The sequence below is a fragment of the Oculina patagonica genome, chromosome 1 (genome assembly GCF_052425735.1).
Source record: "Oculina patagonica isolate OP01 chromosome 1, crgOcupat, whole genome shotgun sequence".
In the NCBI taxonomy this organism is placed as follows: Eukaryota; Metazoa; Cnidaria; class Anthozoa; order Scleractinia; family Oculinidae; genus Oculina; species Oculina patagonica.
In genome coordinates, this window is record NC_135758.1 from 8,863,812 (window position 1) to 8,876,691 (window position 12,880).

Below are 12,880 nucleotides of genomic sequence, written 5' to 3' on the forward strand. Positions count from 1 at the left end.
TAACTGAATACAGCAAGTACGTTTTCAGGTTGTGTTTGACCTTCTGATATGAGATTTCATTTTTAATTCAAGCACATCGCGGGCTCGAGCTCTAACACTGCTAACCAGTGATGATTGTGATGTAAAAGAAAACCGCTGTCATGTTGCCATGGTAAAAAATACCTGTCATATTTCTTAGCAACTATTATAAACAGCTGATTCGCACAATTCTCGCAGACTGGGTATTGAACGAGAAAGCTGTCGATTTTTCCAACAGCCGAGCAGTTCCCATAAGTATTCTGATACAGTGATTAAAAGCTGTCTAGCTTTCGCGTTCCGGTTTTGAATACGGAAAGCGCATACGTGATATCATTAAACAAGGACAATAATTGGCTTAACTTCGTGTGTTTATTAAAGAAAAAAGTACTCACATGAAATAGTGTCCTAAAAAAAACTTTGCAGCTAGTTACAAACGTAAAATCCCTTCACCTTTAGAATTCACCAGACCCTTACAATTATAGCTTATTCATCGTGTAACAATAGTGTATAATGTGTTACATGTATTACAGCAAAATCAGCTTCATTTTAACCTGTAAGCAACTGATCATGTCATAATTCTTATTGCGACCGTGGGACTTCTTCAATTACTAAGCAAGAAACTACACCCCAGCCTGTCTGACCATCTGCGTTTCTACCTCCAGCACAGTTCCCAATGTTGATACCAACACGGATTTTGCCCTTGGGAATGTTTTCACAGAATCCCTCTATTGCTCCGGGTAAGTGGTTGTCCTGGTTACTACTTCTGATCCACATCACTGCCTCAACAGGCAATGGACCGCTACACTCGGCGCCGTTAAAGGTGATGAACCAACGCTTGCAGCACGTGTTGCAGTACAGGCGGAAATTGCTTTAAAAAGCAACGCGGAGAGCGGTATCATTCTTCTTCTTGTTGAAGACGCAATCCTGCAATTAATTAAGGCCATAACGAATCGTTTCAAAGACAAAGATGCTCGTTCATAAAAGAATCATATGTCTGAAGTTTAGGTTTGGTGCTTTTATATCTCGAATTCGTTTTTAAGTATCACACGTAGCATCAAAACAATAACGAACCGTGTTTCAATTACTCTTTGACTACACGTGATGTGTGTTTTGCTTGTTTCTTAACAAAGTCTCCCAGATGACATGTTTGTTTTAGAAATGTTTCTGCTGCTGTTTTTTTTTTTTTTTAATTTTTGTTAAGAACGTTGGTGATACAACATACACATTCACACCGATCTTTATTTTTTATCTTGCTTGTGTTTGCTTTTGCGCTTGTTCATTATTAAATGTCTTGACTTCGTCTAAGCAGTTTCAAGAACAGATTAAAAAGCCTTTGCCAAGAAAAGTCAAATGCGGCCTCGAAGATTTTAAACTACTAAAAATAAATTAAACTTTACTAGAATGCGTAAAAATCCTATTCATTTGATTTTTCATGTAACAGGGAAGAAGGCATGTTCGAGTACAGTGACGAAAAAAATAACTTCTTTGTACATTTTTGCATACCTGAATAAGACCAGTGTCACGCCCGTCAACCTTCTTCCACGCACACTGTTTCCAGTTTCGGTGCTCAGTATCTGAGCCTTTTGGTCCTACTTCCCCTTTAACACCACGTGATCCAGGGTTGCCTACCACGCCTTTTTCCCCTTTTTCACCACGTGGGCCTGGTGTGCCTGCCACGCCATTGTCTCCCTTAGCCCCACGTGACCCAGCAGGACCAGACACGCCCCTCTGACCTTTCGCGCCATCTCGGCCATCGCGACCTGGTAAACCATTCTGTCCATTTATACCATTGTTGCAAGAGGTGCAACCTCTGCACATGAACTTGAAAAAAGAAAGAATGTAGGTGTTCTAGTTTTTGAATCGTTATGCTAAGTTAAATTAAAATAAACAAAAAAAATGTTATCCCTACTCTATTTGATGAAAGCTGATAAAGTATGTTGAACACGTTAGAAATGACGTCACGTCGAAGCTGCTGCTTGTTTTAAGCATGTGTAATTTCGGATTAAATTTGTGATAAACGTTTTAAGAAAATAAATAAATAAATATAAAAACTAAAAAAAAGGCTAAAATGGAAATTATGCGCCAAATATAACCGACTTGTTATCTACACTTCTTTCGTAGAACAGTAATAACGAAGGTTTTGGCAGTAACTATGTAGTCAGTGGATTCATCATTATTGACACCTTAGTGATTCAACTTTATTTTTACGCAATTCTTACTGAGTGAAAGTTAGTTTTGCAATCTGATCGATAATCACTTAGTTTGTGAAAGTTGAGTATTTAACCCTCGAACGTACAAGGGGGGGATGCCACCCCCCCCCCCTAAGGTTTTTTCCAAATTTAAAAAACGGTTTACTATACAATGCTGAAACTTTCAGTAGCTGTTCAATCATCCTTTGCGGAAATGTTGATATGTTAACCATGTGTCCATGGTATTTGACGTTGCCATGGCAACATCATAAATACAGGCAGGTCTTGCCAAAAATCGTCATTTTTACCATTTTCTTAATTTTTCCAGTTTTTTTAAAACAGAAGTGCAAGATGTGTTCAAATTTTACATTCCGTAAGCATTCTGGCTTGATTTGGCATCAATTTCCGTTATTTTCTGACTTTCTAAGAACATGTTGAAATCCAAGATGGCGGATCCAAGATGGCAGCTCTAATGACGTCACGTGACGTCATATGACGTCACAGCCAATTAAAATTATGTCATCTTGTAGAGTAAGCTAAGGGCTTTCTTCTCAGTTCAAAATAATTTCGCTACGCCTTAAAATAACGAGAACTCCGGGGAGGGGTTCCATCCAACCCCCCCCCCCCCTTTGTACGATGGTGGGGGTGTGAGTTTGCTTGTACGTCCGAGGGTTAATCGCGAAAGTCCATATTTTGTGTCTTCTTTTAGTAAACAAAGTTATCGTAACCGAGGAATTTTAATTTTTTTTAATCTCGTCTACCTTGAAAGAAAGAAACTGACTTAATTGGAAAAACCTAAAACTGAACGAAATCCGCCAATTCCCTACATTTATCAACGCCAATGATTCCTTAACCTATCAGCGAATATAGAACGGGTACACCACGTGCATACAAAACGGATAAGAACAAGCGGCCAGATGAAGAAGACAAGTTTTTGATCTATGTATGAATTCTTACCGTGGACTAGTAACACAGTGTTATTTCCTTCAACTTGTTTGAAAAGCGGGCAACCATCAACCACAGCAACAACGTCACAGCGCTAGATTTCTCGAACATGTTTGTTTCTTTAAATTCACAGTCCGCAAACCGGTTACGCAATGTCTTCAACTTGACAAAGTTCTTTGCGACTATTAACTAACAAAAATATCGAAGGGACAAACAAGTTTTTTTTTTTTTTCGAATTTTTGCCAGTTCGTATTTTGACACCACTGTTTACTATATTAAACCAATTAACTACCAAAATTTAGATGTGTTACTTTTATACATCCGTTGTCGCGTTTGAATGATGTCCAGCAAGGCAACATGATTGTTCTCAAGCGAAAGAATTGACTGTGGAAAAGGATGAACAGAAAATAAAAACTGATTAACACCGGGGGCAACTAGTGTCAACTATTTCTAGTTTAATTGTTTAAAGCAATTTTTACAGAAAACACTCTTGATGTTCAAAAGCAAAATGGTAGTTGTTGAACAAAATAACTTTGACCTTTCCTTAATTAAGATTTTTACAAGAAGCGAATATACCGTTGCTTGTTTTAATTAAACGAGTTCAAATCAAACTATAATTTTTTTTTCTAAATTCAGACTTTTCATGCAGTGGCTGCAATTTTCCCTTCAAAAATACAAGACAGTAGTAAAAACAGCGAGAGAAAAACGTTAAGTTTCTTTTCTTTCATGTCTGTACGATGATACAAAGCTTCATGACCAGTGTTGAAAACTCTGGAATGTTCTTTCTTCTAACGGATTGACCTCGCACGCAGTTAACGAGTATAAGGACAATCTGAACTCTTACTTTCGAGGTAGAACAATATAGTTGAGACATTAGTTCAACAAATAAAAATGGCCGTTTTTCATGTTTCCAATGTAAACTTCCGCTGTCGGTTGTCAGTGAAGTCCAAAATATGCAAGCCATATGACTGAAATGCCAAACAGGTTCGTTTTCTTGCTATTTGATCGCATTCCCAATAAGTGACAAAAGAATATTTCGCACCCAATTAAATTTAAATATTCTTCATTGTTTAAGCGTTTTTTATGACCTTACAAGAGTCTGTGATTCAGGAAAGAAGTAAAAAGAAATATATTTTTTCCAAAGGCAAATTCATAGCAGGTTATCATTTTACACCCCAAGTTTTGCCAGTTCGTATTTTGAGATAACTGTCTACTATATTAAACCAAGTAACTACCCATATTTGCTACGTCGAATTTAAAAGTAAACACCTGTTGTCGGTTTGAGTGATGTCCAACAAGGCAACGTGAGTGATAGGCCAAACGGGATTTTTCCTGCAATGTGTTTTTTTCCTCATTTTTTTTTTAACAATAAATTTCTCCCTGAGCGCATCAAATATTGCTATTTCATAGTAGAAAATTTACAGGTAGTTACAAAATTTTTAGTTGTTCGATGCTGACATCGCTTTGTTCTACTTGAACATATAAAGCTCCGATAGAGCGCAAGTAGCGAGTGACACTATTCTAAAGAAAAAATGAGTTTAGAATGTTTATAATATTTAATCAGAGTCCGGCAAGCGGAAGCAAAAGTGCGCAGAGATTTTCTGAAACTTTTGCGCTACAGCCATTCAGGCCATTTTTTTTGATATTTTTTTTTCTAATGAGTCATTAAAGAATACATTAATGGATCAAAACGCTTTTCTCACCCACCAATTACGCAGCGAAAGTGTGGCAAAAACTTAGCATAAACAAATAAGCTGATGTAAAATTAATACTTTTAGAGACCCTGGTGTCTTTGCTTCCTTATTTATAAGCATGTACAGATGATCATTTAACGGATGTTTCTCATGCATTCACTCTCTTACAATATGAATTATCGATTATTCTGCTCAAACCCATATTTTTCTTAATAGTCAAGAACGATTTTTACTGAAAACACATTTGATGTTCAAAAACAAAATTGTAGTTGCTGAACAATGAAAATTTGACTTTTTCTGAACGGAAATTTTTACAAGAAGCGAATACCACATTGCTTATTTTAAATTAAACGTTCTAATCAAACTAACCATTACTGAATTATAAAAAAAATTACTTATTTTCTGAATTCAGACTTTTCCATTGAGGGAAGACTAAGTCTTTTATTTTTGCTTCTTACCTTGGATGTTGTGGACGCACTTTTCCCCTCAAAAATGCAAGACAGCAATAACAACAACGATAGAAAAACGTTAAGTTTCTTTCCGTTCATGTCTGTACGATGAAAAGAAGTCTTCGGTACTGAGAACTCAGAAATGTTCTTCCTTGAAACCGACTGGCTTCGTACTCAGTTAACGAAAGAGAGAACAATCTTAATCTCGAGGTAATACAATATGGTTAAGTCATTAGTTCAACGAACTGGCCGTTTTTTCGTGTTTCTTATGTAGACTTCCGCTGTTGGTTGTCAGTGAAGTCCATGATATGCAAGCCACGTGACTGCTAGCCAAACAGGTTCGTTTTCTTGCGATATGATCACTTTCCGTAATAAGTGACAAAGAAAAATTCACAACCAATTGAAGCTTAAATACTCTCCATTGCCTAAGCTTTTTTTAATGACCTTTCAAGAGTCTGCGAATCAGGCAAGATATAAAAAGAAATATATTTTTTTCCAAAGGCAGATTCATAGCATATTATCACTAATTTTGCACACGAAGCTTTGTCAATTGGTATTTTGACATACATGTAACTGTCTACTATATTAAACCAAGTAACTACACAAATTTAGATCTGCTATTTCTAGTTTATAAGTAAACACCCGTTGTTGGTTTGAGTGATGTACAACGAAGCAACATGCCAGACCAAACGTGATTTTTCCTGCAATGTGTTTTCTTCCTTATTTTTTTGACAATACATTTCTCCCAGTGTGCCTCAAATATTGCTATTTTCTGAGAGAAAAATGCAGTTCACTTACAAAACTTTTCGTTTATTATAATTTATGTTTCTTGTCCGGTGAGAACTTTTATTCTACATGTGCTATAAAACCCTGAAACAGCGGAATTCGCGAGTGACACTAATCTTAGCCAACAATAAGTTCGTAATGTTTTTTTATCACAATCCGGTAGGCGTGTAACAAAATGGCGCAAACATTTTCTAAAAATTTTGCAATACAACCTTTAAGGCTCTTCTTCTTTTTCGTAAATTCTTTACAGTGGATCGTTAGTACGAAATTACATTTCGGGAGATAAACGTTGCATTAAGTTTAATTTTGTTTTTTCGTCCTATCAATTGACCAAAATGTGGCAAAAAGTAAATACTGTTAGAATCACTGATGTCTTTGCCTCCTTATTCATAAGCAAGTATAGTTGATCATTCAACGGATGCTTCTTGTGCATTCGCTCGCTTACAATGGCGTTGATTCTTGTAAAACGGTCAAATACAAGAAACACATTTCATGTCCAAAATCAAAATCGTAGTTACCAAACAATAAAATTTTAAACTTTTTTCTGAAATGAGACTTTAGCGAGAAGCGAATATTGAATTGCTTATTTTATTGAACGTTCAAATCAAACTATCCATTACTATACTTTTGCATTTAAGAAATACTAAGTCGTTTATTCTCGCTTCTTACCTTTGATGTGTTGGACGCACCTTTTCCCTGGAATATGCAAGACTGCAATAACAACAGCGATAGATAAACGGTACGTTTCTTTACTTTCATCTATGTACGGTGATTAAAAGCTTTAGTATTGAGAACTCTAAAATATACTTCCTTGTAACGGACTGACTTCGCACGCCGAATTTAACGAGAGTGAGAACAATCTGCTGAATTATTAGTCTTGAGGTAATACGGCAATATAGTTGAGTCATTAGTTCAACAAATCGAACTGGTCCTTTTTCGTGTTTTTAATGTAAACTTCCGCTGTCGGTTGTCAATATGTCCATCTAATATTAAGTCAATGTAACCGATATGTCAAACAGGTTCGTTTTCTTGCAATATGATCGAGTAGGGAAAATACAAATTCATACCTATTTTAAGCTTTCTTCAGTTTTTTTTTATCTTTTTGAAAAAAAAAATAGCTTGAAAAAAGTCCTGGTTGTGGTGTATTTTTTTTTTTTGAAAAACATTGATTTCTTTGAAAAAGTTCGTATAAAACACTGCAGGTCTTAAAGTCGATCTGTCTGTGGGCTACCTAGAAGATTCTTGAAACATCAAATTATAATATATTCACCACCCGTAATATAATAATTTTGACCAGTTAAAAGGAATAAAAAAGGTTTCTTCCTCTTTATATAAACCACCCTTCCCCGCCTTTGGCGAAGGAAATAATGTTTCTTCATAACAGAACTGAATTACAATTGTCCTGTTCTGAATCCCCATGTTGTTGTTGTTGTTTTTTTCAGTTAATCTTATAATTTTTCTTCGATGCTTGCGATCATGTGCGTGTGTGTGCCTAAGATACAAATTTACAAATAGAAAATATATTGCTAATTAAAATTATGATCACTTATTAGTTGAAAGTATGAGAATTTCTCACGAGTAGAACAGATCAAGCAATATAGACATATACGAAAACGAACTTTCTTTACGTACTTGTTCTGCTTGAAGATCTATCTCCGTTGCACAAAAAAAGGCCTAACATAGAACAAAAAAACATTTCACTCATCAAACTTTCGGGTTCTTGTAATAGATTCTTTACAATTAATATGATGAACACGAACTCAAGCAAACAGCGAGGGGAGCTATCACGGGGGATTTTGTGTAATTCCAAATACTAAACTGAAGTGTTAACAGAAAGCTAAAAATAATTGTCCCGGTTTGTTATAAGTGACCACCCAGTAAACTAAAACTTTCGAAGAAGGTCTTTGGAACAGGTCGAAAAGGATTACAACTTGGAAATTGTTAGGCTAACATTTTTAAGTTCTCGTATTTTTGTTTTCAAAGTAGTCAGAACTGATCATGATTTGTTTCTCATTCAAAAATTCGGTTGATTTCGTTCTCTTGGAGTTCTAAACTTATTCTTAAGCAAGTAGAGGTATTATAGCACAGTATCGACGAAAAAACAAAACGTCCTTCTTTATCGATGATTTACGAACGGAAATGAGTGTGGTAACTTGATATCTAACGGAATAAAACAAAAACAAAAAACGAAGAAGTTAAAATGTTTTGATTTCGCTCTTTTCATATTAAGCCATGAAACAATCGAAATATTGTAACTATAATGTAATTCCGTCATGGCCAGAAATCGATCAGTTTCACAAGAACAAGACCTTCGATCACGCAACAGATACTGCGCTTAAGTTTAGAATTTTTATTCTCTTTTATTGTCCTAGGAAGATAACAAAATATCCTTTCATGCCCGGCTATGTAATAACCCTACAAATTTGATGATACGCACTACTGCACGTTTTATTTTTGGCTAAATGTTTGTTGCTGTTGCTGTTCTGGAAGTACATTTGTTACCAAAATTTTGTCGCGCTCGAGAAATTAAAGAGGAACTTGATTAGTTGTATTTGGGCGGTATATATTAAAGACTAAGTGTTTATGTTAGAATCAATTCAAATTTAATCATACAATCATAAAATCTGCTTTTTATTTTAATCGTGTATAAATGGCGATCCTGTTTTGCTAAATTAATAATATATGATTTTTTAACGGCGCTATCGGTTTTCAAACGCATTTTCCAAAACCATTTGAAGCGATCTAGTTTGAAATTATAGAGCGTTTTCACGTGACGTCACATTTTTCGCGGGAAATTTGAGACGCCATATTGGTGTTCCACTTTTCCATCATGGCGGTATATTCCCTCTCGGATTATGTGAACAACCTCGATCCCCACGTGAAGAAACCTACTCGGATGAGATTTCTTGTGTTGGAATGGATCCTGTAATAATTCCGGATAAAACATACGATCCAGAATGCTTGCCTCCAGTGGAATCTATGGATTTGCTGTCATTTTGAGTGCTAGAAACCGGCTATTGCAGTAAGGACCAATCTTTCAGAAGTTCACACGGGCGTATAATCAACTTATTCAGGGTTTGTAAATAGAGTTAAAGAGTATAAAATAGGCAAAAAGTTCATCGTTCTCGGAAAGGTTAGGCATTCACAAAGAATGAACGATTCAAATGTTACGCTTCGATAATAACCGAGCAAAATGGTATGGCAGGACAAGGCAAATGTGGCTCGCATATCACAAGAGTTCTGTTTTACATCGAGGCATGGAATCAAAATAGGAATAAAGGAAAAACGCCCTTTCTCTGTTTCTATTGTTTCAAGGAGCAGAAACATATCAACAACTTGTCAGCCAACTATGATAATTTGCAGCAAATGTTGTCTGAGTTAATATATTTGCCTTCCTGGGATTAAGCTAAAAGTTTACCAAAATTGTTTGCCCAATGTTTAAATACCAGGTTATTCATTTACTTTCCAACCCAGTCTTTCAAATGCTGGAGGAGTTGGTTTTTGTATCAAGGCAAATCATTCAGTTATTTACAACTAGTCCTGAACTCACAAAAACAACAGATGACTTTGAGGATCTATGGATAGAGATGCAAAATGGATCTCAAAGAAACATGATCTGTAGTGTGATTTATCTGCACCCAAATGGTTATATACAAAACTTTATGGATAATCTTAACTCTACAGTTGACAAGATTCATAGGAAGGATAAGTTCTGCATTACCTTGGGAGATTTCAATCTAGACCTCCTTAAATTGGATTCTCACGCAGATACAGAAAACTTTTTAAATACCTTAGGGGTCCTCTAGTTTTCAACCACACATTTTACAACCCACCCGAATTACTGACCACTCAGAAACATCTCACCTCAAGTGGAAATCTTGTTTATGATCTTACTGATCATCTACCTAACTTCCTAATTGTAAAAAAAAATATATTCTTCTCTTCCCAATAATATTAAGATCTAATAATGAGACGATTTTTATTTTTATGAATCTGCTCTAATTCACGATATCCAGTGATCCTAATGTAATGTTTAATTCCTTTTACACTAGAATCTTAGAAATAATTGTTGTTCATATTTCTATCAAACAACTTTCTAAACGTGAATCTAAAATGAAATCCAAACCATGGACAACTACATTAAGCGACTCAATTATCATACTAAAAGAAGTATATGAAAACCAAACCTACTTATTATCATTAAAAATTTAAACTTTTAGGAATGGGCATAACCACTTGCTAAAAGTGAGTAAAAATAACTATAAAAATGTAAATAAGTCTGATTCCAAGAAAGTCGACTGGAAGGGGATAAGACAACTTGTCAACCTTAGATGCAGATCTGGATGTACTCCCACTAAATTACTTGTTGACGATGCTGAAAAAATGGTCCTAAGTCAATGGAAAAATTATGCTTTTAACACTTTTTTTGTTCATATTGGATATTTTTTGGCTAAGAGTGTTCGTAGAGTAAATAAATCCCCCCTTCAGTATCTCACACCTTCATCTCAGGATAATTTCTTTCTATTTCCCATAACAACTGTGGAAATTGAAAATAAAATTATAAAAATTGAATGCCAGCAAGTCTACTGGACCCTTTAGTATACCAATCAACATCCTAAGAGCTACTTAATATGCCATATCTAAGCCTCTACTACGAGAAATTATATTTAATAAATGCTTCCTTTTCAATTCTACTGGAATTGCCCCAAGCAATTTAAAAAAAAAACTGAAATTACCCCTGTGTTATAAACAAGTTTAGGCCTTACAAACAAGTTTAGACAATTCTGTCCATATTCAATAAACTGTTGGAAAAATTGATGCATAAGAGAATACTATACCTCTTGGCAAAGAAGAAAGTAATTTATTGCAAACAGTTTGGTTTCTGTGAAAACACTCCACTGATCATGCCATTCTAAGCATCATCGACTTGGTACAACATGCAATTGACTGCAACGAACTTTCTTGTGGTATAATTATTTAAAGATTTCAGTAAAGCGCTTGATACTGTAAATCATAACATCTAGAGTGAGAAACTAGATTATTGTGGATTTCGTGGAGTAGCGAAAGATTGGTTCACCTCATATCTTACCAACAGATATCAGTTTGTTTTCTTGGGACATACTGTGTCAGATCTTCCATCTTCGAAATGCTTGCTGCTAACTCGGTCATTTTCTAACATATAGCATCAGCTAAATCGTCTCTACTTATGGCAGAAATACATCTTCCTCTTTCCGTAGTCAGGTATTCCATGTACACGTACAAGTACTTGCCTTGGTTGACAATAACACATAGAACACGAAAAAACTCAGTTTTTCACCACTGGGCCTTCTTTTTCCCCGTTTTATTGCCACAGCCGACGAGAATGCAAAGAATCTTAATGTAAATGAATTGTTTCGCGCATTAAAGTAGTCGAAAAACTGTAAATTATGCTCTAACTGTTGTGTGACGCTACTCAAACTCTGCTTCGATGGAACACCAATATGGCGGATAAAGTCGGTTGCCATGACAATGGAGAAATCTGGTCACGTGAGTGAAAACGCTCTATTTGCAGACAATATATGACAACAGTTAGGTTCACAAAGCGAATTTAAACATTGCTTTATGCTTAGAAAGCCAAATTTCCCTGAGTAACTCTATCGACATTAGAGAATTAAGCATTACGTTATGCGGCAAATGGTAAACGCGAGCTTGCCGAGTGCCTTTCGTCTTGTTACCCTTTTATCGAATTCTAAAATTTAACGCTCATAAAAATAAGAAATAAATCCCACATTCATAACAAGCACAAAACCTCTCATATCTGCGTCCGAACACAGAACGGCAGACGGCAGAAGTTGATTTGTTGTCGTTCGCGGGAAAAAGAAACGTCATGCTCAATCTCTTTATTATTTAATTTTGATTACCGTGCAAAATCAACTCACCACAAATCATACATTGTACGCGTCGTCTGATTTATGTTCAAAGGAATTGAAACAGCTAGTCTATGTTTATCAAAGCGCATGGTCAAAAATATACATAAAAAAAAGAAAGAAAGTTAATATACACTGTATACCAAAAAGGGCAGTTTGTCAATAAGCTTTTCGCTTCAATTTGATGAATTCAGGGAAATAAAAACCTTTGTTTGATGTTGAGATGCATGTCGTGTACGCAAAAATTGATTTACATATAATTATATGCTAACTTTCCAGTAACACAATAAATAGAAAAAATTGAGGTCATAATAGTTGTCAGTTGCTTTCGTTGTCTGATAATAAAAACAAATCTACCACATGTCCACTCAGTGAATACATTTTTATGTCGTTAAAATAAATAAAGCAAAACAGTTTTTGAAATCGAAAAACAGTGGAATGATCAAACTAACGCTTAAGTTATCTTGCTCTTTCAGGATTCCTGGCGTTTTGATTTAGAGGCCAGTTTAATTTAATTTTATATAGCTCAGTTAACGAAAATCTGATCGCATCAACTCCTCGCGGATTCAGTTAGCAAAAAAAACGAAAGAAATTAACAACCTTTCGGATTCTCTATAAGTCATCCGCTATGAAAAAAGATTTTGTAGATCATTTTAGAACGTTATTGCGGAGTTTTAAATTCGATAAAAACAAACTGCAAGAGAAGCCAACTTTCGCTCTCTATAAAACATGAAGACTAACCTTGGAGGGAGAACAGCACTGGCGTTGCTTCTTTTAATTTCATTGACGAGTAGAGCAACCAACTGCCAGAGCAGCGCACAACCCACAGTTTCTTCAGTTTATAGTCCGAAAAAGTTATTCGAAGCCTTTAGCTTCAGAATTTAATTTTGTGA

The 12,880-nt window shown here is 35.4% G+C and overlaps 1 protein-coding gene across 1 annotated transcript; it reads right to left on the minus strand.

Annotated features, from left to right (window-relative positions):
* Nucleotides 1–377: 377 nt before the first annotated feature.
* LOC144655176 (uncharacterized) lies at nt 378–6,883 on the minus strand. Its single transcript, XM_078515394.1, has 3 exons — nt 6,751–6,883; nt 1,522–1,839; nt 378–942 (listed from the first exon to the last, which is right to left on the minus strand). The coding sequence occupies exons 1-3, from the start codon at nt 6,838–6,840 to the stop codon at nt 889–891; spliced, it is 462 nt and encodes a 153-aa protein (XP_078371520.1). The 5' UTR covers nt 6,841–6,883; the 3' UTR covers nt 378–888.
* Between the last annotated feature and the right edge of the window lie 5,997 nt (nt 6,884–12,880).